Genomic DNA, 26,343 nt, shown 5'->3' with positions numbered 1-26,343 from the left:
GGGGCCTCCTGGTTTGTCCCACCCCCTCAATGACATCATACCATGACTGACAGGCCAGGGGCCTCCTGGTTTGTCCCACTCCCACAATAACATCATACCTTGACTGACAGGCCTGGGGTCTCCTGGTTTGTCCCACTTCCACAATGATGTCATACCTTGAATGACAGGCCTGGGGCATCCTGGTTTTTCCCACTTCCACAGTGACAGGCCAGGGGCCTCCTGGTTTGTCCCATTTCCACAATGACATCATACCTTGACTGACAGGCCTGGGGCCTCCTGGTTTGTCCCACTCACACAATGACATCATACCTTGACTGACAGGCCTGGGGTCTCCTGGTTTGTCCCACTTCTACAATGATGTCATACCTTGACTGACAGGCCTGGGGCATCCTGGTTTTTCCCACTTCCACAGTGACAGGCCAAGGGTCTCCTAGTTTGTCCCACTTCCATAGTGACATCATACTTGACTGACAGGCCTGGGGTCTCCTGGTTATGTCCCACCCCCCCATGACATCATACCACGACTGACAGGTTAGGGGCCTCCTGCTTTGTCCCACTCCCACAATGACACCATACCTTGTCTGACAGGCCTGGGGTCTCCTGGTTTGTCCCACTTGCACAATGATGTCATACCTTGACTGACAGGCCTGGGGTCTCCTGGTTTGTCCCACTTCCACAATGATGTCATACCTTGACTGACAGGCCTGGGGCCTCCTGGTTTGTCTCATTTCCATAATGATGTCATACCTTGACCGACAGGCCAAGGGCCTCCTAGTTTGTCCCCCATCAACAGACATCATACTTGGCTGACAGGCCAGGGGCCTCCTGGTGTGTCCCACTTCCATAGTGACATCATACTTGACTGACAGGCCTGGGGCCTCCTGGTTTGTCCCACTCCCACAATGACATCATACCTTGACTGACAGGCCTGGGGTCTCCTGGTTTGTCCCACTTCTACAATGTCATACCTTGACTGACAGGCCTGGGGCACCCTGGTTTTTCCCACTTCCACAGTGACAGGCCAGGGGCCTCCTGGTTTTGTCCCATTTCCATAATTATGTCATACCTTGACTGACAGGCCAAGGGTCTCCTAGTTTGTCCCACATCCACAGACATCATACTTGGCTGACAGGCCAGGGGCCTCCTGGTTTGTCCCACTTCCACAATGACCTCATACCTTGACTGACAGGCCAAGGGTCTCCTAGTTTGTCCCACTTCCATAGTGACATCATACTTGACTGACAGGCCTGGGGTCTCCTGGTTTGTCCCACCCCCCCATGACATCATACCACGACTGACAGGCCAGGGGCCTCCTGCTTTGTCCCACTCCCACAATGACACCATACCTTGTCTGACAGGCCTGGGGTCTCCTGGTTTGTCCCACTTGCACAATGATGTCATACCTTGACTGACAGGCCTGGGCTCTCCTGGTTTGTCCCACTTCCACAATGATGTCATACCTTGACTGACAGGCCTGGGGCCTCCTGGTTTGTCTCATTTCCATAATGATGTCATACCTTGACCGACAGGCCAAGGGCCTCCTAGTTTGTCCCCCATCAACAGACATCATACTTGGCTGACAGGCCAGGGGCCTCCTGGTGTGTCCCACTTCCATAGTGACATCATACTTGACTGACAGGCCAGGGGCCTCCTGGTGTGTCCCATTTCCACAATGATGTCATACCTTGACTGACAGGCCTGGGGCTTCCTGGTTTGTCCCACCCCCTCAATGACATCGTACCTTGACTGACAGGCCAGGGGCCTTCTAGTTTGCACCACTCCCACAATGACGTGATACCTTGACTGACAGGCCTGGGGCGTCCTGGTTTGTCCCACTTCCACAATGATGTCATACCTTGACTGACAGGCCTGGAGCCTCCTGGTTTGTCCCACCCCCTCAATGACATCGTACCTTGACTGACAGGCCAGGGGCCTTCTAGTTTGCACCACTCTCACAATGACGTGATACCTTGGCTGACAGGCCTGGGGCGTCCTGGTTTGTCCCACTTCCACAATGATGTCATACCTTGACTGACAGGCCAAGGGCCTCCTAGTTTGTCCCACTTCCACAGACATCATACTTGACTAACAGGCCAGGGGCCTCCTAGTTTGTCCCACTTTCACAGACATCATACTTGACTGACAGGCCAGGGGCCTCCTAGTTTGTCCCACTTTCACAGACATCATACTTGACTGACAGGCCAGGGGCCTCCTAGTTTGTCCCACTTTCACAGACATCATACTTGACTGACAGGCCAGGGGCCCCCCGGTTTGTCCCACTTCCACAATGATGTCATACCTTGACTGACAGGCCTGGTGCCTCCCGGTTTGTCCCACTCCCACAATGACATCATACCTTGACTGACCCCCCCCCCCCCCCTTAATGACATCATAACATGACCGACAGCCCAGGGTAACAATGACTTGTGTCATAACTTAACTTACAGGCTAGGAGATGGTCTGTCATGCCTGCCAGAAATGATTGGTAGGGTATATGAATAGGCAGGATGGAATGCTTTGGGCGTTGTCTAAAGGCCATGACTTGTACACGTAGGATCTGTCACAACTCACCTACAATCTCACCCCATTGCATGATGGGAATTGTAGTTTGTTGCATTGGCCCTATAGGGATGTATTGGTCATTGTATATGGGCTGTAACTCTTGTTATGTTGTATTTGCAGATGGAGATGCCACCAATGCCATGGATTGCTCAACTGTTGCTGATAAAGACAGGGAGGACTCTCTGGTTGTCGATGGACACTGTACAGATTTTACACTGTATACCTCTCCTCGTATTGAGGAGGAACCCCAACAGCATGACAAAGGCCACCCGCCCACCACCTTAGACTACATAACCGATTCTATAAAAAAGGAGCCAGACTTGTGTATGGAAAACATGTCAACTCCAGAGGATCCTATATCACCAAAGGAACGTCTTCCACACATGCAAAAATCCACATCAACTTCTCGGACGCATTACACATCTGATTTTGTTACGGAGGAACTCACAGAGGACGATGGAATTATTACAGTCCTTATTAAGGAGGCTCCCCACTCACATGAAGGGCAAAATGCCACAGTCCTCAACAGTCATTCTACAACTGACCATCCCTCTGCAATTCAACCCAGCTCGGCAAGTTTGCTGAGCGAGATAGAAGTCGTCTACCAGAATCCCCCTAATTCCACAATTGGTGACATCGCCAACCTCACGAGATATTCCAGGACGCACTCCAAAAGAAAGACGATCCAGTGCTTGGTGTGCGGAAAGTGCTTCCTGCGGACAGCCCATTTGGTGGCCCACGAGGTCACCCACCCAGAGAAGTGCACCGTTAGCTGTTCCAAATGCGGTCAGGTGTTCCCAAGCACCGCCGACCTTCTTGCTCACAAAAAGACGCATAGACCAGAGACCTTGTTCCTGTGTTTGGAGTGCGGTCGGTGTTACCGCTGTAGAGGTCAGCTAGTCCTGCATCAGAGGCGTCACCTCAGAGAGAAGTCTTTGACGAGCACGTAGCATGGTTGCCCTTTGGCGAGGGTTTTCTTGTATGGATGGATCTGGAATGGTTGCTGGGCCTGTAGGCTCTTCTCCAATGTCCAAGGCTGCTGGGGAATGGATCAGTTGGCTAGGATGTCCCTTACTAATGATTGTCTTCACCATGGAGCCTTCATCGCTCCTCCCACGTTGGTTATTTTTGATGATTGTATGGCGGTTGGATTATCCATCGAATCATAATGAAGAAGGGAAGAGGTCGTATTTTCTATGTCCATCAAAGAGCATTCTGGTTGAAGTTATGTTTTACCTATTGGAAGGATGTGCTATTTCATAACCACTTGCTGTCAAATCGCAGGCAATGTGTTCTATTTTTATATTGATATTGTTTTTTCTTTCTCTGTTCACGTTTGGAAAAGTAAAGGCGTTTTGAAAAAAATATTCTTTATTTCTCTTTACCTGGTTACAATTTGTCTTGGAATATTTCATATTTATTAGTTGCCAGAAGCCAGTTCTGTGCAAGAATCGTCCTCTAAAGCAGGGGTCTCCAAACTGTGGCCCTCCAGCTGTCGAAGTACTACAAGTCCCATGGGAGTCTTGCCTGTGACTGCCAGAGTCTTGCAAGGCCTCATGGGACTTGAAGTTCCTCAACACCTGGAGGGCCATAGTTTGGAGAGCCCTGCTCTTCTAAAGCATAGGTGGTCAACCTGTGGCCCTCCAGTTGTTGCAAAACTACAAGTCCCATGATGCATTGCAAGGCTGACAGTTACAAACATGACTCCCAAAGGCAGAGGCATGATGGGACTTCTAGTTTTGCAACAGCTGGAGGACCACAGGTTGAGCAGCTATGCTCTAAAAGCAGGGATGTCAAACTAGTGGCCCTCCAACTGTTGTGGAATCACAAGTCCCATCATGCCTCTACCTTTGGGAGCCATTTTTGCAATTGTCAGCCTTGCAATGCATCATGGGACTTGTAGTTTAGCAACAGCTGGAGGGCTGCCGGTTTGACACCCGTGCTCTAAAAGGCTCTTTCTACACCTGTTGTGCTTTAGTACTGACCAGCAGGGAGCTCAGATTATACAGACAGCTGATTAAATAATGATGACATACCCCTATCGGCACATATGATACCCAAATAACTCTTTTAAAACCTTTTTATTGAATTGGAATTTTTATTGTATTTCAAAAGACAAAAAGTGATGGCATATTGTTTTTGGATAAAAGAAAAATGCTACATTGTATATCGAACATTTCAAATTAAACTTTAAAAACGTTTTCACAGATAAAATTTGTGCTTGTTTCCTTTTTGTATCAAAGGAGTTTCTGTTCCTGTATTATTACATATTCATACTTGAGAAGCACATGAGCTATATAGACTTCCACTCAACTCTTATGGTTTTATACTGCGATCTAGGCCAGTGGTCTCCAAACTGTGGCCTGGGGGCCGGATGTGGCCCTTCGCTTGCTTGACACCAATGATGGGGCAATATTCTCGCCACTGACACCAACAATTGAGCATATGTCCTCTCACTGACACCAATGAAAGTGTGCAGTTCCTCTAAATGATTCCAGTGATGGGGAACTATTCTTGGCACGGACACCAACAATTGAGCATATGTCCTCTCAATGACACCAGTGAAAGTGCGCAGTTTCTCTAAATGATTCCAATGATGGGGCACTATTCCTGACACCAACAATTGAGTATATATCCTCTCAATGGCACCAATGAACGGACGCAGTTCCTCCAAATGACAACAATGATGGGCCTAAATTTTTGCCACCGACGCCAACAATTGAGCATGTGTCCTCTCACGGATACCAACAAAGGGGCGCAGTTCCTCTAAGTCAGAGATGTCAAACTGGCGGCCCTCCAGCTGTTGCGCAACTACATAGGCATGATGGGACTTCTAGTTTTGCAACAGATGGAGGGCCACAGGTTGAGCACCTATGCTCTAAAAGCAGGGATGTCAAACTGATGTTGCAGAATCACAAGTCCCATCATGCCTCTACCTTTGGAAGTCATGCTTGTAACTGTCAATCTTGATGCTGACCCTTTGTTTAGAAAGTTTGGAGACCCCTGATCTAGATGTTCCTTTACCGACACGTTTATTGGAGCAAAGACCACTTCTTCAGAGGAAGATGGGGACACGTGAGGGTTGTGATCTCCTTTAAGGGTTTTAGTCAAAGTCTCCTTCAAGGCAATGCCAACATTTTATGGAGCCCCCCCCTCCAGATCTATAAAGTCACCCCATTACAAAGTCAAGCCTTCAGGTGGTTGACTTTCCCTAACAGCAGGGGTGATGGAGTAAGAGCCCCTCAAGCCTTCAGGTGGTTGACCTTCCCTAACAGCAGGGATGATGGAGTAAGAGCCCCTCAAGCCTTCAGGTGGTTGACTTTCCCTAACAGCAGGGGTGATGGAGTAAGAGTCCCTCAAGCTCCATGGGTGATCCCATGAGGTTGTAACTCCTCCCCACTGTTTTGGCTTTAGAGACCCTTTGAAGGCAAGGCTGGGCCTGTCTCATTTCTTGGCTGGAGGGTGTCTAGCCCCGTCTTCCCTAGCCCTACCATCCCTGGCCCATCCCTCTCATTCATTGGATTTCGGTTGTTTTAATCATGGAGGTTCAGCACCACATGTGCTTGTAACTTAGTGCCTGGTCATACTGGTGCGCTTTGTGAACTGAAATTACATCTAATGAATGTGAATATCAGTGTCCTAACACGTGTGATTTGCTGCAGCGCCATTGCTAAAGTCGTTCTTTGCCTTACTTTTTTCTGCAGTTTTGTTGCAATTTCCCATACATAGAATAGAATGGAAATTGCACTGCAAATTGCCAGAAATCGTTGAAAATCTTCACAAGTACCAATAAAGTCTTCAGAAATGGCACCTGAGATCGTGCTGAAATGGCACACACATCATAGTGGTTTGACCGTTGACTTACACCTCGGCCACACCAAACCCGACTTGGAAATCGTAAGACTTACAGGGAAATTGCACGATTTCAAAGTCGGATGACATGCCGATTACAGGTGCGATTTGCAAGACATATGACACAGATGTCTATGCCAATCGCACCAAAATGTACTACTTTAGAAATCGGTGCAGCTCTGACCAAGTCGGAAACCGCACCGATATAACCGCTGCAATTGCAGACAATAGGGTGCAACTTGGCATTCAATTTGCAAATCGCATGCCAATTCATGTCCAGGGTGACCTGGGACTTAGGGTAGTTTGCATGCAAATGCAGCCTGCCTAGGAACACCCACTCCTCAAGACCAACATCCACCAATCAAGGCGTCTTGATATTTGCATAACTCCTCCCAGAGCCCTCCCATTGATGTGATGTTTTCAGGAAGCTACATACAAGGACCCTACTGGCCCCCCCATAACCATGATCTGCCTGCATTGCATAAAGAAGCACAGGGACCCAGCGATATCATCCGTAGGTCTGCAATACGGCATATCGCAAATGAACAAAAGATTTCCCAAAAGATTTCCCAGCACAGTTACTAGCCAGCCTGCAAAACAACCGAATTGTTAACCATTTACTTTAAAAACAGAGGGTTTTGTTTGCACACATTTGCAAATGCATGCGTAAGTAGCAGTGCGCATGTCAAGGGACCTCTGTATATGCAGTCCTAACTCTTATCATTTTCTGATCCTCCATAGTGGGAGCACCTATAGCAGGGGTGTCAAACTGGCGGCCCTCCAGCTGTTGCAAAACTACAAGTCCCATCATGCCTCTGCCTTTGGGAGTCATGCTTGTAACTGTCAATCTTGCAATGCCTCATGGGACTTTTAATTTGGCAACAGCTGGAGCGCCGCCAGTTTGACACCCGTGACCTATAGAATAGATAGGTTAAGGGCAGGTGTGCCTGGAGGGAGCCCACCCTTCCTTAAATTGATACTAAACAAACCTGTCTATACTTACCTGCTGTGTTTAGTGGTTTTGCACAGAGCAGCCTGGATCCTCCTCTTCTCGGGTCCCCAAATAACCCCTCCCTCCTGTCGGGAGCCCCCACAGCAAGCAGCTTGCTATGGGGGCTCCCGAGCCGCGGCTCTGTGTGTCCGTTCACACACAGATTTGAGGCTCGGAATCGCCCACTCTGTCTCATGCTTGGCTCACTGGCTGTGATTGACAGCAGTGGGAGCCAATGACTCCCACTGCTGCCTCAGCCAACCAGGAGAGAGAGTCCCTGGAGAACTGAGGCTCTCAAGAACATCAATGGATCCGGAGGGCGCTCAGGTACATGTTAAAAGAGGGCTGCTACAAACAGATGGTTTTTTCTCTTAGATTGTAAGCTCCCAGGATCAGGGCCCTCCTAACCTTCTTGTATTGAACTGTATTGTCTCCCGTTCTATTGTAAAGCGCTGAGCAAACTGTCGGTGCTATATAAATCCTGTATAATAATAATACCTTCATGCAAAGTATACATGGAGGGAAAAAAACCTTCAGCCTTCACAACCACTGTGTCCTCCAAAGGATTTACCCCCTTTCCTGACTAAGCCATTTTTTTCCGATACGGTGCTGCGTTACTTTAACTGACAATTGCACGGTCATGCAACATTGTAGATAAATAAAATTTATGTCCTTTTCCCCCACAAATTGAGCTTTCTTTCGGTGGTATTTGATCGCCTGTGCAGTTTTTATTTTTTGCACTATAAACAAAGAAAGACCAACAATTTTGAAAAAACAATATTTTTGACTTTTTGTCCAGTAAAAAAATAAAATTTTGTCATAAATTTAGGTCAAAATGTATTCTACTCCATGTCTTTCCTAAAAAAAATCCCAATATGTGCAAATTAATTGGTTTACGTGAAAGTTATAGCATTTACAAATGGCGGTATATATACTGGGATTTAAATTTTTTTTATACTAGTAATGGCGGCGATCAGCGACTTAATAGCGGGACTGCAGCGGGCATTCTGACACTGGGGGGGGGGGGGGGGAGACGACGACGACTCACTAACTGCCGCTGACATCCCCAGTGACACCAATACAGTGATCAGTGCTAATAGAAAGCAATGACACTGTACTAAAGGCACTGGGCAGGAAGGGATTAACATAAGGGATGATCAAAGGGTTAACTGTGTGCTGTGTGTGTATTACTAGGGAGACATGCTGTGCAGAGAGATACAAAGCAGCATGTCCTTGACAGGAGAGAGACCTGTGTTGTTTACACACAGGTGTCTCCCGTGAGCTTTGCAAGGCAATTGCTGGGTGCCAGCGGCGAATCTTCAGCCGGGACCCAGTGATTAACATGCCTAGCCGCCAATAGCGGCACGCGCGCTCCCTATCCGGAAATGCAAATCATATATAAATATAAATAATTTTGCGCAGTACTGCCGCCCTGTAGCAGCATTACTGCTATAGGGCACTGGGCAAGCGGTTAAAGGGCACAGGGATGCACATGGCGTTAGCACAATGGCAACGAAGGCATCCAGCACATCCCTGCACCCAGTTCAACCACCTGTACAAAGAAAAAAAATGGCAACCACCCCAGCCTGTAAAAAGGCTTTACAGAAAGATGCACATGGAAAGGCAACGCACATCACACATCTTTCCTAAAAAAAAAAATGATTAAGTCCCTGTGACGAAACGCGTCAAGGGAAGTGACGTCAGACACAAACGGAGGAAGTGGAAGTGGCGGATCGGCCATTTTGGAAAGTGGAAATTCCATCCAAATGTCTCTGGAAGCTGCTGGGACTCTGCAGAGGTTTGGGCTATGGGAGCTTTGGTGTTTTTTTACCTGTTTTTAAATGTAAGAGCAATATTAAAGTGTTATTTGTTTACAATATAAGGAATTACACTATATGTCCTTTCTATATATTATGGGTATCGATGAAGCATGGGTACTTTGAGTACTACTGAGTACTCCTGCTCAAGGTCCTGATGACATCTAGGAGCTTTTATCCATGAGGCTATGAGGACATCTTAAAGAATAATTACCCAGGCTGGGAAAGCTTTCCTTGGATGGTGTATACTAGAGATGAGCGAAGAAATGAAAAATTCGATTCGACTGATTCGGCGAATTCGTGGACAATATTCGATTCGAGTCGAATAAATTCGCTGTGAATTTAACTTAAAAAAGGGTGTTTCTAGGCTTCAGAGAGACTTAATATTAGTGCAGAACACTGTACCTTTAATTTAAATGCCCTTGGAGTCTGCTGGGGAAGAGAAATAATACTGTCAGTCAGTATGACATGCAGATGAGTGCCGTCGATCTTAGAATCACCGCACACTTCACTCATTTGGGCAGTCACGGGGCCAAAACCAGAGTGTGGAGCCACAGTGTGGCGGTGGAGGCAGCAGCAATGGGAGGCCATACAGCACCCTATGACAAAAATGGAAACCACCAGCAGTGTGAGGAGACCTGAAAGTGGCACATGGCAGAGTGTGGCGATAGAGACAGCAGCAATGGGAGGCCGTACAGGGACCCATGACACACTCTGGACCTGGCAGCAGCATGAGGAGGCGGTACAGGGGCCCATGACAGATTACGGGCCTGGCAGCAGCATGAGGAGTCGGTACAGGGGCCCATGGCAGATTACGGGCCTGGCAGCAGCAATGGGAGGCCGTACAGGGACCCATGACACACTCTGGACCTGGCAGCAGCATGGGGAGGCGGTACAGGGGCCCATGACAGATTACGGGCCTGGCAGCAGCATGAGGAGTCGGTACGGGGGCCCATGACACACTCTGGACCTGGCAGCAGCATGAGGAGGCGGTACAGGGGCGCATGACAGATTACGAGCCTGGCAGCAGCAACTTGGACAGGAGGACGTTCAGCTTCTGCACCGTCGGGTGCGTGCTCGCAAACTGTTGTCTCTTGGAAACGGATTCCAAGAAAGACTGCTGACGGAATCCGTGAAGAGGAGTAGCAGGAGAAGGAGCATCTGAACGAGCGGAATATGCCAACAAGCGACAACAGTGGCCCATGACAGATTACGGGCCTGGCAGCAGCATGAGGAGTCGGTACGGGGGCCCATGGCAGATTACGGGCCTGGCAGCAGCTATGGGAGGCCCGTAATCTGCCAGCACCCTATGACAAAAAATGGAACCCACCAGCAGTGTGAGGAGACCTGAAAGTGGCACATGGCAGAGTGTGGCGATGGAGACAGCAGCAATGGGAGGCCGTACAGGGACCCATGAGAGACTCTGGACCTGGCAGCAGCATGAGGAGGCGGTATAGGGGCCCATGGCAGATTAGGGGCCTGGCAGCAGCTATGGGAGGCCCGTAATCTGCCAGCACCCTATGACAAAAAATGGAACACACCAGCAGTGTGAGGAGACCTGAAAGTGGCACATGGCAGAGTGTGGCGATGGAGGCAGCAGCAATGGGAGGCCGTACAGGGACCCATGAGAGACTCTGGACTTGGCAGCAGCATGAGGAGGCGGTATAGGGGCCCATGGCAGATTAGGGGCCTGGCAGCAGCTATGGGAGGCCCGTAATCTGCCAGCACCCTATGACAAAAAATGGAACACACCAGCAGTGTGAGGAGACCTGAAAGTGGCACATGTTTGGGGCATGATTCATGGCGGATTTAGTCAGTTGTGTCAGGAACTGGTGGTTTGAAATCCAGACTAATCCACGCCTGATTCATTTTCACAAACGTGAGTCTCTCCACACTTTGGGTGGACAGTCGTGTCCTCCGCGGAGTTGCAATACCTCCTGCCGCACTAAACACGCGCTCCGATGCCACGCTACTGGCCGGGCATGACAGCCTTTCAAGGGCAAATTCAGCTAGTTGGGGCCAAAGGTCAAGTTTCGTTGCCCAGTAGTCAAGGGGATTGTCTACCTCGGTTGGCAGGGTGCTGTCCAAGTAGGCCTAAGCCTGTTGTTTGAGGTCCTGCTCCAGGTCCACCTGATGCTGCTGCTGCTGCTGCGGCTGGTTAGTAGTTTCCTCACTGCGCTGGTGAAGAAAGCTACTCATCATCGACTGCAGACTGAGGCAGCCGCTGCTGGTGGAGCTGCCACTGCTCCTACCACCCCACCCCTCCCCTGCTGCCATGGCAGCGGAACACGAGCGCACAGGGCCCACAGTGTCTGAGGATGGACGTTGGCGCAGACAGGCAGAGACCAGCTGACTACATAGGTGTTTTTTATAGTACGTTATTTTGGCCTCCCTCTCAGCAGGTGTGAAAAAGGCCACCATTTTTGAACGGTAGCGAGGGTCCAACAAGGTGGACAGCCAAAAGTCATCCCTCTGTCTGATGGTTATTATTCGGCTGTCGCTACGCAAGCAACCGAGCATGCTATGGGCCATTTGTGCCAAGGAATGCGAGGGACTCCCTGCCTCCATCTCCACAGCATACTGCCACGGTGCGTCTAGGTCCTCTGTCTCCTCTTCCTCCTCCTCTACCAGATGCTCCTGCTCCTCCACTCCTGTCCGCTGAGTGGAAAAACCACCCATTTCACTCAATAATTCCTGAGCACCAATGTCCTCCTCTACCTCCTCCTCTTCTTCCAGTCCTGCCCCCACAGGGGCCATGTGGCGTTGAGATCTGTGCGCCACGTCTACCGCACCCTGACCAGCCATTGTTAACAGCATTTGTTCCAGGACGTGCAACAGAGGAATGACGTCGTTCATCCCATAGTCCTGCCGACTCACGAATAGCGTGGCCTCCTCAAAGGGCCTGAGCAAGCGCAGGTGTCACGCATGAGCTGCCAATGGCTGACATCTAAGTTACACAGGGAGTACCTTTATCTGCTTTTAACATCAGGAAATCTGTGATGGCCTTTTGCTGTTCGTAAAGGCGGTCTAACATATGTAGGGTTGAATTCCACCTTGTTGCAACGTCACAGCATGAGGAGTCGGTATAGGGGCCCATGGCAGATTAGGGGCCTGGCAGCAGTTATGGGAGGCCCATAATCTGCCAGCACCCTATGACAAAAAATGGAACACACCAGCAGTGTGAGGAGACCTGAAAGTGGCACATGGCAGAGTGTGGCGATGGAGACAGCAGCAATGGGAGGCCGTACAGGGACCCATGAGAGACTCTGGACCTGGCAGCAGCATGAGGAGGCGGTATATAGGGGCCTACGGCAGATTAGGGGCCTGGCAGCAGCTATAGGAGGCCCGTAATCTGCCAGCACCCTATGTCAAAAAATTCAACACACCAGCAGTGTGTGAGGAGACCTGAAAGTGGCACATGGCAGAGTGTGGCGATGGAGACAGCAGCAATGGGAGGCCGTACAGGGACCCATGACAGACTCTGGACTTGGCAGCAGCATGAGGAGGCGGTATATAGGGGCTTATGGCAGATTAGGGGCCTGGCAGCAGCTATAGGAGGCCCGTAATCTGCCAGCACCCTATGTCAAAAAATTCAACACACCAGCAGTGTGAGGAGACCTGAAAGTGGCACATGGCAGAGTGTGGCGATGGAGACAGCAGCAATGGGAGGCCGTACAGGGACCCATGACAGACTCTGAACTTGGCAGCAGCATGAGGAGGCGGTATATAGGGGCCCATGGCAGATTAGGGGCCTGGCAGCAGCTATAGGAGGCCCGTAATCTGCCAGCACCCTATGTCAAAAAATTCAACACACCAGCAGTGTGAGGAGACCTGAAAGTGGCACATGGCAGAGTGTGGCGATGGAGACAGCAGCAATGGGAGGCCGTACAGGGACCCATGACAGACTCTGGACTTGGCAGCAGCATGAGGAGGCGGTATATAGGGGCCCATGGCAGATTAGGGGCCTGGCAGCAGCTATGGGAGGCCCGTAATCTGCCAGCACCCTATGTCAAAAAATTCTACACACCAGCAGTGTGTGAGGAGACCTGAAAGTGGCACATGGCAGAGTGTGGCGATGGAGACAGCAGCAATGGGAGGCCGTACAGGGACCCATGACAGACTCTGGACTTGGCAGCAGCATGAGGAGGCGGTATATAGGGGCCCATGGCAGATTAGGGGCCTGGCAGCAGCTATGGGAGGCCCGTAATCTGCCAGCACCCTATGTCAAAAAATTCAACACACCAGCAGTGTGTGAGGAGACCTGAAAGTGGCACATGGCAGAGTGTGGCGATGGAGAAAGCAGCAATGGGAGGCCGTACAGGGACCCATGAGAGACTCTGGACCTGGCAGCAGCATGAGGAGGCGGTATATAGGGGCCTATGGCAGATTAGGGGCCTGGCAGCAGCTATGTGAGGCCCGTAATCTGCCTGCACCCTATGTCAAAAAATTAAACACACCAGCAGTGTGAAGAGACCTGAAAGTGGCACATGGCAGAGTGTGGCGATGGAGACAGCAGCAATGGGAGGCCGTACAGGGACCATGACAGACTCTGGACTTGGCAGCAGCATGAGGAGGCGGTATATAGGGGCCCATGGCAGATTAGGGGCCTGGCAGCAGCTATGTGAGGCCCGTAATCTGCCTGCACCCTATGTCAAAAAATTTAACACACCAGCAGTGTGAAGAGACCTGAAAGTGGCACATGGCAGCAGAGTGTGGCGATGGAGACAGCAGCAATGGGAGGCCGTACAGGGACCATGACAGACTCTGGACTTGGCAGCAGCATGAGGAGGCGGTATATAGGGGCCCATGGCAGATTAGGGGCCTGGCAGCAGCTATGTGAGGCCCGTAATCTGCCTGCACCCTATGTCAAAAAATTAAACACACCAGCAGTGTGAAGAGACCTGAAAGTGGCACATGGCATGAGAGACTCTGGACCTGGCAGCAGCAGGAGGAGGCGGTATAGGGGCCCATGGCTGATTAGGGGCCTGGCAGCAGCTATGTGAGGCCCGTTATCTTGCAGCACCCTATGTCAAAAAATTTAACACACCAGCAGTGTGAAGAGACCTGAAAGTGGCACATGGCAGCAGAGTGTGGCGATGGAGACAGCAGCAATGGGAGGCCGTACAGGGACCCATGAGAGACTCTGGACCTGGCAGCAGCAGGAGGAGGTGGTATATAGGGGCCCATGGCAGATTAGGGGCCTGGCAGCAGCTATGTGAGGCCCGTAATCTGCCTGCACCCTATGTCAAAAAATTTAACACACCAGCAGTGTGAAGAGACCTGAAAGTGGCACATGGCAGCAGAGTGTGGCGATGGAGACAGCAGCAATGGGAGGCCGTACAGGGACCATGACAGACTCTGGACTTGGCAGCAGCATGAGGAGGCGGTATATAGGGGCCTATGGCAGATTAGGGGCCTGGCAGCAGCTATGTGAGGCCCGTAATCTGCCTGCACCCTATGTCAAAAAATTTAACACACCAGCAGTGTGAAGAGACCTGAAAGTGGCACATGGCAGCAGAGTGTGGCGATGGAGACAGCAGCAATGGGAGGCCGTACAGGGACCATGACAGACTCTGGACTTGGCAGCAGCATGAGGAGGCGGTATATAGGGGCCCATGGCAGATTAGGGGCCTGGCAGCAGCTATGTGAGGCCCGTAATCTGCCTGCACCCTATGTCAAAAAATTTAACACACCAGCAGTGTGAAGAGACCTGAAAGTGGCACATGGCAGCAGAGTGTGGCGATGGAGACAGCAGCAATGGGAGGCCGTACAGGGACCATGACAGACTCTGGACTTGGCAGCAGCATGAGGAGGCGGTATATAGGGGCCCATGGCAGATTAGGGGCCTGGCAGCAGCTATGTGAGGCCCGTAATCTGCCTGCACCCTATGTCAAAAAATTTAACACACCAGCAGTGTGAAGAGACCTGAAAGTGGCACATGGCAGCAGAGTGTGGCGATGGAGACAGCAGCAATGGGAGGCCGTACAGGGACCATGACAGACTCTGGACTTGGCAGCAGCATGAGGAGGCGGTATATAGGGGCCCATGGCAGATTAGGGGCCTGGCAGCAGCTATGTGAGGCCCGTAATCTGCCTGCACCCTATGTCAAAAAATTAAACACACCAGCAGTGTGAAGAGACCTGAAAGTGGCACATGGCAGCAGAGTGTGGCGATGGAGACAGCAGCAATGGGAGGCCGTACAGGGACCATGACAGACTCTGGACTTGGCAGCAGCATGAGGAGGCGGTATATAGGGGCCCATGGCAGATTAGGGGCCTGGCAGCAGCTATGTGAGGCCCGTAATCTGCCTGCACCCTATGTCAAAAAATTTAACACACCAGCAGTGTGAAGAGACCTGAAAGTGGCACATGGCAGCAGAGTGTGGCGATGGAGACAGCAGCAATGGGAGGCCGTACAGGGACCATGACAGACTCTGGACTTGGCAGCAGCATGAGGAGGCGGTATATAGGGGCCCATGGCAGATTAGGGGCCTGGCAGCAGCTATAGGAGGCCCGTAATCTGCCTGCACCCTATGTCAAAAAATTTAACACACCAGCAGTGTGAAGAGACCTGAAAGTGGCACATGGCAGCAGAGTGTGGCGATGGAGAAAGCAGCAATGGGAGGCCGTACAGGGACCCATGAGAGACTCTGGACCTGGCAGCAGCATGAGGAGGCGGTATATAGGGGCCTATGGCAGATTAGGGGCCTGGCAGCAGCTATGTGAGGCCCGTAATCTGCCTGCACCCTATGTCAAAAAATTTAACACACCAGCAGTGTGAAGAGACCTGAAAGTGGCACATGGCATGAGAGACTCTGGACCTGGCAGCAGCAGGAGGAGGCGGTATAGGGGCCCATGGCTGATTAGGGGCCTGGCAGCAGCTATGTGAGGCCCGTTATCTTGCAGCACCCTATGTCAAAAAATTTAACACACCAGCAGTGTGAAGAGACCTGAAAGTGGCACATGGCAGCAGAGTGTGGCGATGGAGACAGCAGCAATGGGAGGCCGTACAGGGACCCATGAGAGACTCTGGACCTGGCAGCAGCAGGAGGAGGTGGTATATAGGGGCCCATGGCAGATTAGGGGCCTGGCAGCAGCTATGTGAGGCCCGTAATCTGCCTGCACCCTATGTCAAAAAATTTAACACACCAGCAGTGTGAAGAGACCTGAAAGTGGCACATGGCAGCAGAGTGTGGCGATGGAGACAGCAGCAATGGGAGGCCGTACAGGGACCCATGAGAGACTCTGGACCTGGCAGCAGCAGGAGGAGGTGGTATATAGGGGCCTATGGCAGATTAGGGGCCTGGCAGCAGCTATAGGAGGCCCGTAATCTGCCAGCACCCTATGTCAAAAAATTCAACACACCAGCAGTGTGAGGAGACCTGAAAGTGGCACATGTTTGAGGCATGATTCATGGCGGATTTAGTCAGTTGTGTCAGGAACTGGTGGTTTGAAATCCAGACTAATCCACGCCTGATTCATTTTCACAAACGTGAGTCTCTCCACACTTTGGGTGGACAGTCGTGTCCTCCGCGGAGTTACAATACCTCCTGCCGCACTAAACACGCGCTCCGATGCCACGCTACTGGCCGGGCATGACAGCCTTTCAAGGGCAAATTCAGCTAGTTGGGGCCAAAGGTCAAGTTTCGTTGCCCAGTAGTCAAGGGGATTGTCTACCTCGGTTGGCAGGGTGCTGTCCAAGTAGGCCCAAGCCTGTTGTTTGAGCTCCTGCTCCAGGTCCACCTGATGCTGCTGCTGCTGCTGCGGCTGGTTAGTAGTTTCCTCACTGCGCTGGTGAAGAAAGCTACTCATCATCGACTGCAGACTGAGGCAGCCGCTGCTGGTGGAGCTGCCACTGCTCCTACCACCCCACCCCTCCCCTGCTGCCATGCCAGCGGAACGCGAGCGCACAGGGCCCACAGTGTCTGAGGATGGACGATGGCGCACAAAGGCAGAGACCAACTGACTACATAGGTGGTTTTTATAGTACGTAATTTTGGCCTCCCTCTCAGCAGGTGTGAAAAAGGCCACCATTTTGGACCGGTAGCGAGGGTCCAACAAGGTGGACAGCCAAAAGTCATCCCTCTGTCTGATGGTTATTATTCGGCTGTCGCTACGCAAGCAACCGAGCATGCTATGGGCCATTTGTGCCAAGGAATGCGAGGGACTCCCTGCCTCCATCTCCACAGCATACTGCCACGGTGCGTCTGGGTCCTCGGTCTCCTCCTCCTCCTCCTCTACCAGATGCTCCTGCTCCTCCACTCCTGTCCGCTGAGTGGAAAAACCACCCATTTCACTCAATAATTCCTGAGCACCAATGTCCTCCTCTACCTCCTCCTCTTCTTCCTGTCCTGCCCCCACAGGGGTCATGTGGCGTTGAGATCTGTGCGCCACGTCTACCGCACCCTGACCAGCCATTGTTAACAGCATTTGTTCCAGGACGTGCAACAGAGGAATGACGTCGTTCATCCCATAGTCCTGCCGACTCACGAATAGCGTGGCCTCCTCAAAGGGCCTGAGCAAGCGGCAGGTGTCACGCATGAGCTGCCAATGGCTGACATCTAAGTTACACAGGGGAGTACCTTTATCCGCTTGTAACATCAGGAAATCGGTGATGGCCTTTCGCTGCTCGTAAAGGCGGTCTAACATGTGTAGGGTTGAATTCCACCTTGTTGCAACGTCGCAGATCAGGCGATGCTGTGGAATTCCGTTCTGCCGCTGCAGCTCAATGAGGGTGTTCTTTGCGGTGTAGGAATGGCTGAAATGCATGCACAGTTTACGTGACATTTTAAGGATGTCTTGCAGTGGGATGGTGGATTTTAAGAACCGCTTGACAACCAGATTGAACACGTGAGCCATGCATGGCGCATGGCACAACCTTCCTTGACGCAGAGCAGACACCATGTTCTTTCCGTTGTCAGTCAACATGGTTCCGATTTTTAGTTTGCGCGGAGACAGCCATCTGTCGATTTCTCTGTTCATTACACTCAGCAGTTCCTCCCCTGTGTGACTACGTTCGCCAAGGCATACCAGGTGCAGCACAGCGTGACACCGTTGCGCCCTGCACATGTGATATGCCGGTCGGGTAATGGGACTTGGCACGGGGGTGGCGGCTGAGGACACGGCGGAAAAAGAGGTGGTAGAGGCGGACATGCTTGCTGGACCAAGGACGTGCAAACGTGGAGGCAAAAGCGTCGTGACCTGTCCAAGTTGCTGGTGCGGCTGTGCCGGCACCACGTTCACCCAGTGGGCCGTAAATGACATGTACTGTCCCTGACCGTAGTTACAGCTCCACACGTCGGCGCTGCCGTGCACTTTGGCAGAGACCGACATGCTCAAAGACTGGCCCACCATCTCTTCTACATGTGAATGCAGGGCTGGCACTGCCTTTTGGGCAAAGAAATGACGGCTTGGCACTCTCCACCGCGGCGCGGCACAAGCCATCATTTCTCGGAAAGGTGCTGAGTCCACCAGTTGGAAAGGGAGGGACTGCAGCACCAGCAACTTGGACAGGAGGACGTTCAGCTTTTGCACCGTCGGGTGCGTGCTCGCAAACTGTTGTCTCTTGGATACGGATTCCAAGAAAGACTGTTGACGGAATCCGAGAAGAGGAGTAGCAGGAGAAGGAGCATCTGAACGAGCGGAAGATGCCAATGAGCGACAACTCCCCTCAGCAGAGGTGTTGGAGCCTTGACTGGCTGATAGAGGGCGATTGACGACGTCGGGTGACGGAGCAAGTAACGGAGCGGGTGATGGAGCGGGGGCTGGGGCAGGCAGAACCGCCGTATGTTTATCACGGTTTTCCCAGGCCACCGAATGGTGACGCTGCATATGCTGACGCAACGCTGTAGTCCCAACATGGGCCCCCTGGCCACGCTTGCATTTCTGGCCACATAGTCGACATACGGCTACATTTACTTCCTCGGGCGGCTTGAGGAAAAATTGCCACACCACCGAGTAGGAAACTTTGCCCCCGCTACTCTTCACTGGCTGACTGCTACTTCCTCCGTGCGCACCGGCACCACTACTGGCCGTGGTGGTAGGCTGCAGTGGAGCTGGTGCTCTACTCCGTGGACGTTTGGCTCCACTGACACTGATGCGACCCTGCTGCTGTCTCCTGGGCAACCCACCGACTGTTTTGCTCGCTGCCAAGCTGCCACCCTCTTCTCCTGATGATGCGGAAGAAATTGCCTGATGACGACGAGGCTGCCAAGTGCGATCAACCTCCTCATCATCAAGTAGGGTCTCCGCCTCACTACTAGCCCCCTCGGCTGCGTCTGGGTCAGGAGACAGACCTGTCTCTAGACCGGCTACCGAGCCACTCTCCTCGCCAGTACTTGTTCGCTTGGCTGCTGAAAAGGCCGATGTCTCCCCCCGTTCCTGACCGCCCTCTGTTAGCTCTTCCTCACTGTACAGTGGGGCTGAGCCCACAGCATGCGATACTTCGCTTGGTGAGGGAACAGCAAAGGACAGGGGCAGGTAGAGGACACGTGATTTCAGTGGGCTTGGTCCCGGGCCATGCCAACTAACGGTTGTGTCTGACGTACCCACCGACCGTTGGCTGTAGGTGTCAGAGGTGACCTGGGAAGAGGAAGACGACCGAGCCAACCAATCAATGACGGCAGGGTTGTCGGTGGAGACACGACCGCTGGATGACACCGGGAGCACTGGCCTCTGGCTGCGAATACTGCTGCCTCGACCCCTTCCTCTGCTGCCACGTCTGCTCGCTCCTAAAACATTGCCTCCTCTGCCACTCCTCTGCATGTTGTCTGACATACTATTTAATTCAACGATTAGGTGTCCCTGAGTAACAATTCTCTGGCACTCAGTAACAATTCTGTCTGTCCCTGAGTATGAATTCTGTGGCCCTGAGTAACAATTCTGTGTCTGTGCGAGTAACAATTCTGTGTCTGTGCGAGTAACAATTCTGTGTCTGTGCAAGTAACAATTTTGTGTCTGTGCGAGTAACAATTCTCTGGCACTCAGTAACAATTCTGTCTGTCCCTGAGTAACAATTCTCTGGCACTCAGTAACAATTCTGTCTGTCCCTGAGTAACAATTCTCTGGCACTCAGTAACAATTCTGTCTGTCCCTGAGTAACAATTCTCTGGCACTCAGTAACAATTCTGTCTGTCCCTGAGTATGAATTCTGTGGCCCTGAGTAACAATTCTGTGTCTGCGCGAGTAACAATTCTGTGTCTGTGCAAGTAACAATTTTGTGTCTGTGCAAGTAACAATTTTGTGTCTGTGCGAGTAACAATTCTCTGGCACTCAGTAACAATTCTGTCTGTCCCTGAGTAACAATTCTCTGGCACTCAGTAACAATTCTGTCTGTCCCTGAGTAACAATTCTCTGGCACTCAGTAACAATTCTGTCTGTCCCTGAGTAACAATTCTCTGGCACTCAGTAACAATTGTGTGTCTGTGCAAGTAACAATTCTGTGTCTGTGCAAGTAACAATTTTGTGTCTGTGAGAGTAACAATTCTCTGGCACTCAGTAACAATTCTGTCTGTCCCTGAGTAACAATTCTCTGGCACTCAGTAACAATTCTGTCTGTCCCTGAGTATGAATTCTGTGGCCCTGAGTAACAATTCTGTCTCTGTGCGAGTAACAATTCTGTGTCTGTGCAAGTAACAATTTTGTGTCTGTGAGAGTAACAATTCTCTGGCACTCAGTAACAATTCTGTCTGTCCCTGAGTAACAATTCTCTGGCACTCAGTAACAATTCTGTCTTCCCTGAGTAACAATTCTCTGGCACTCAGTAACAATTCTGTCTGTCCCTGAGTATGAATTCTGTGGCCCTGAGTAACAATTCTGTCTCTGTGCGAGTAACAATTCTGTGTCTGTGCAAGTAACAATTTTGTGTCTGTGAGAGTAACAATTCTCTGGCACTCAGTAACAATTCTGTCTGTCCCTGAGTAACAATTCTCTGGCACTCAGTAACAATTCTGTCTGTCCCTGAGTATGAATTCTGTGGCCCTGAGTAACAATTGTGTGTCTGTGCAAGTAACAATTCTGTGTCTGTGCAAGTAACAATTTTGTGTCTGTGAGAGTAACAATTCTCTGGCACTCAGTAACAATTCTGTCTGTCCCTGAGTAACAATTCTCTGGCACTCAGTAACAATTCTGTCTGTCCCTGAGTAACAATTCTGTCTGTCCCTGAGTATGAATTCTGTGGCCCTGAGTAAGAATTCTCTGGCACTCAGTAACAATTCTGTCTGTCCCTGAGTATGAATTCTGTGGCCCTGAGTAACAATTGTGTGTCTGTGCAAGTAACAATTCTGTGTCTGTGCAAGTAACAATTTTGTGTCTGTGAGAGTAACAATTCTCTGGCACTCAGTAACAATTCTGTCTGTCCCTGAGTAACAATTCTCTGGCACTCAGTAACAATTCTGTCTGTCCCTGAGTATGAATTCTGTGGCCCTGAGTAACAATTCTGTCTCTGTGCGAGTAACAATTCTGTGTCTGTGCAAGTAACAATTTTGTGTCTGTGAGAGTAACAATTCTCTGGCACTCAGTAACAATTCTGTCTGTCCCTGAGTAAGAATTCTCTGGCACTCAGTAACAATTCTGTCTGTCCCTGAGTAACAATTCTCTGGCACTCAGTAACAATTCTGTCTGTCCCTGAGTAACAATTCTGTCTGTCCCTGAGTATGAATTCTGTGGCCCTGAGTAAGAATTCTCTGGCACTCAGTAACAATTCTGTCTGTCCCTGAGTATGAATTCTGTGGCCCTGAGTAACAATTGTGTGTCTGTGCAAGTAACAATTCTGTGTCTGTGCAAGTAACAATTTTGTGTCTGTGAGAGTAACAATTCTCTGGCACTCAGTAACAATTCTGTCTGTCCCTGAGTAACAATTCTCTGGCACTCAGTAACAATTCTGTCTGTCCCTGAGTAACAATTCTCTGGCACTCAGTAACAATTCTGTCTGTCCCTGAGTAACAATTCTCTGGCACTCAGTAACAATTCTGTCTGTCCCTGAGTAACAATTCTGTCTGTCCCTGAGAATGAATTCTGTGGCCCTGAGTAAGAATTCTCTGGCACTCAGTAACAATTCTGTCTGTCCCTGAGTAACAATTCTCTGGCACTCAGTAACAATTCTGTCTGTCCCTGAGTATGAATTCTGTGGCCCTGAGTAACAATTGTGTGTCTGTGCAAGTAACAATTCTGTGTCTGTGCAAGTAACAATTTTGTGTCTGTGAGAGTAACAATTCTCTGGCACTCAGTAACAATTCTGTCTGTCCCTGAGTAACAATTCTCTGGCACTCAGTAACAATTCTGTCTGTCCCTGAGTAACAATTCTGTCTGTCCCTGAGTATGAATTCTGTGGCCCTGAGTAAGAATTCTCTGGCACTCAGTAACAATTCTGTCTGTCCCTGAGTATGAATTCTGTGGCCCTGAGTAACAATTGTGTGTCTGTGCAAGTAACAATTCTGTGTCTGTGCAAGTAACAATTTTGTGTCTGTGAGAGTAACAATTCTCTGGCACTCAGTAACAATTCTGTCTGTCCCTGAGTAACAATTCTCTGGCACTCAGTAACAATTCTGTCTGTCCCTGAGTATGAATTCTGTGGCCCTGAGTAACAATTCTGTCTCTGTGCGAGTAACAATTCTGTGTCTGTGCAAGTAACAATTTTGTGTCTGTGAGAGTAACAATTCTCTGGCACTCAGTAACAATTCTGTCTGTCCCTGAGTAAGAATTCTCTGGCACTCAGTAACAATTCTGTCTGTCCCTGAGTAACAATTCTCTGGCACTCAGTAACAATTCTGTCTGTCCCTGAGTAACAATTCTGTCTGTCCCTGAGTATGAATTCTGTGGCCCTGAGTAAGAATTCTCTGGCACTCAGTAACAATTCTGTCTGTCCCTGAGTATGAATTCAGTGGCCCTGAGTAACAATTGTGTGTCTGTGCAAGTAACAATTCTGTGTCTGTGCAAGTAACAATTTTGTGTCTGTGAGAGTAACAATTCTCTGGCACTCAGTAACAATTCTGTCTGTCCCTGAGTAACAATTCTCTGGCACTCAGTAACAATTCTGTCTGTCCCTGAGTAACAATTCTCTGGCACTCAGTAACAATTCTGTCTGTCCCTGAGTAACAATTCTCTGGCACTCAGTAACAATTCTGTCTGTCCCTGAGTAACAATTCTGTCTGTCCCTGAGAATGAATTCTGTGGCCCTGAGTAAGAATTCTCTGGCACTCAGTAACAATTCTGTCTGTCCCTGAGTAACAATTCTCTGGCACTCAGTAACAATTCTGTCTGTCCCTGAGTAAAAATTCTGTGGCCCTAATAACGTTTCTGTGGCCCTAAGTAACAATTCTCTGGCACTGAGTAACAATTCTGTCTGTCCCTGAGTATGAATTCTGTGGCCCTAACTAGCGTTTCTTTGTCCCTAAATAACGATTCTGTGGCCCTCATTAACAAGTCTGTGTCCCTGAGTAATGGTTCTCTGTCCCTAAGTAACTTCTCTCTGTCCCCAATTCTCGTTTCTGTGGCCCTAACTCTGTCCCTGTCCCTAGTACAGAGCGGTCTGCCTCTGTTCAATGACTGCAGGCAAATGAAGATTTCCAAAATGGCCGCTATATATACCTCGACCATTACACAGTGCTGGCTGGCTGGCTGCTGATTGGCTGATGCGATCACATGTCGTTGAGGAATGCATTATGGGGCAGCGCGCCTTGTCTGCGCGCCTTCCCCGACATCCCCGCTCCGTCGCCGCACATGTCAGCCGCCATTTTCGGAAAAATTTCGATTCGCGCGTCCGAATTAGGCTGTTTTTCGGATTCGGCACGAATCGAAATTTTTCCGATATTCGACTCGAATTCCACTTCGGATACTTCGATTCGCTCATCTCTAGTGTATACCCTTGGTGGTATTAAAGCGTGGTTTCTTTGCCATCTGGTGAGGGTATTTAGTCCTCACTGTTACTAGCACTTGGATATTTTGATCATGTTTACCACGTTGAGTTCACTGGGTCACGTATGATGGGAAGTGACACATATGAATATTTTGATTATTATTGTACACATTTTATTTAAGGATAATACACTATTTAGTTTTTTCTTTTTTTTTGAGGTTCACTTTGACGTTTGGAGTCATTTGAAAGGTTCCCTCATTGAGGACTTGGATTTACATCATTGGAATTTATTTAGTGTATGACTTTTATTTTGGACACAAGTGCATCACTGTGGGATTTTTTGGATACTTTATTGATTTATCCATCATTTATTATTCATTTATGTATTATTTTGGAGATATTATTTATTTAGTATCATAAATTTGATTTGTCAATAGGGTTGAGCATATTGAGGTATTATTTATTATTATACTTTCAAGGGTGAAAGTTAGACTTACATGCTTTAAGGGTTTAGGTATATTGCTTATTTTTGAGATACCGTATTTATTTAGATTAGTAATAGAAATCAGACTTTAACCTACTCTTTTCACTTAAAAAACATGTTTGTATGACTGTCTTTTTTGGATTTACTATTACTTTCTGTTTTGATGACAATGATGTCACCAAGACAGGAAGTAAAGAAAAATCCCCTCACCAAAGGCCACAGGCAGCAAAAATCCTTTCATATCCCAACCAAAAAAAGGCTTTGGCTGGAAATACTGTGATGTAACGAAAAAAAAAAGAAAATAAATCTTTTCCTACTGTTAGGCTTTTATATAGGACTTCTTTGGGATTTGTTGCCCACATTTAGAACAATGACCATAAATGATCACTTGCATGGACTCTTAAGCCAATTGTAAGCCTCTCCTACACATGCTGATCCAAGCAACCAACGGCATGAGTTTGCTCAGCGAGGTTGGCATTACTGATAAAACTTTTCCATCCTCTGTCCTGTGGCCTCCTGCCACTGTGTCTTCTTGGGTTGAGAACAAGAGTTGTCCTCCGAGAAGAATCACCTCCTACACGCAAGCAGGTGCCTTCACCCCGTATGCGTTCTCTCATGATTGAGCATATCTGACCGGTGCCGAAAACACTTGCCACATTTTGTGCAGGAGTACGGCTTCTCTCCTGTGTGAGACCTTTGATGGACTACGAGGGAGGACTTCTGGATAAAGGACTTGCCACACTCGATGCACGTGTATGGCTTCACTCCTGTGTGAATCCTCAAGTGCTCATTGAGGGTGGATTTCTTAGCAAAGCAATTTCCACACTCATCACAAGCAAACGGGCGCTCGCCTGTGTGAGATTGCTCATGCCTGGCGAGGTCTACTTTGTAGGCATAGCATTTCCCGCACTCCGAACACGAATGTAGCTTCCTGTTCTTGTGTTCCTTCTGATGGAACATGAAAGCTGTCTCTAGCGAAAAGTTCCTCCCACAATCCTGACATGAATATGGCTTTACCCACGTGTGAGCCCTGCGGTGCTTGTGAAGCTCCGACCTCTGCCTAAAAGACTTCCCACAGTCCGAGCAGGAGTACGGCTTCAATCCCGTGTGAGTCCTCTGATGTTCCACCAGGGAGGATTTCTGTATAAAGCTCTTCCCACATTCGCAGCATGAGAACGGCCTCTCGCCTGTGTGGATCCTGTGGTGTGCATCAAGGGTGAACTTCTTAGCAAATGTCCGTCCGCATTCAGAGCAAGCATATGGCCGCTCGCCCGTGTGTACCCTTTCGTGCAGGAGAAGACGTGACTTGTACGTGTAGCATTTTCCGCATTCAGAACATGAATAAAGTTTCTTCTCCGTGTGTTTTATCTGCCGATGCCGGAAAAGGCTTGACTTAATAGTAAAACATTTTTTACACTCTGAACACGGAAACGTCTCCCCTTCGCAGGGTATGTGATGAATGACCGAGTATGAGTGGTCAAAAGGCCAACCCCTACACGAAGAGGTATCAGATGGCAGGTCAGCATTGGCAAGTGCTGGATGGCGATTTGGGGTGATGGGTTTTTCCTCTGAAGAATCGGAGGTGATTCCATCATCTTCTATCCCAGCATGTACTGTACTGTATGTTTGAGAGTGACCACCTGGAGAAAATAAGAGATGGGAGATTTCAGCTCTTTTTCACTTTCGTTTGGAGTTCAGGTAGTACAAAGCTCTTGGCAAAAGAATATAAATGTTTAAAGTCCAACCCCAGCCCCATGGGTTAAAACATTTGCCAACTTTTTATT

At 49.7% G+C, this 26,343-nt stretch overlaps 1 protein-coding gene across 1 annotated transcript in view; it reads right to left on the bottom strand.

The window, feature by feature from the left end:
- LOC149466253 (uncharacterized) overlaps positions 1-26,343 on the bottom strand; it is a 113,757-nt gene that overhangs the window by 84,286 nt on the left and 3,128 nt on the right. The window contains exon 8 of the mRNA XM_089672721.1: positions 25,157-26,199. Coding sequence (XP_089528847.1) covers positions 25,157-26,199 — 1,043 coding nt within the window. The remainder of the gene's footprint in view (positions 1-25,156; positions 26,200-26,343) is intronic.

This window comes from Staurois parvus, unplaced genomic scaffold (assembly GCF_062004578.1).
Source record: "Staurois parvus isolate SC_StPar_1 unplaced genomic scaffold, SC_StPar_1.0 ptg000132l, whole genome shotgun sequence".
NCBI lineage: Eukaryota > Metazoa > Chordata > Amphibia > Anura > Ranidae > Staurois > Staurois parvus.
The sequence above is the reverse complement of the archived record's forward strand: the minus strand, read 5'-3'. Positions and strand labels throughout refer to the sequence as shown.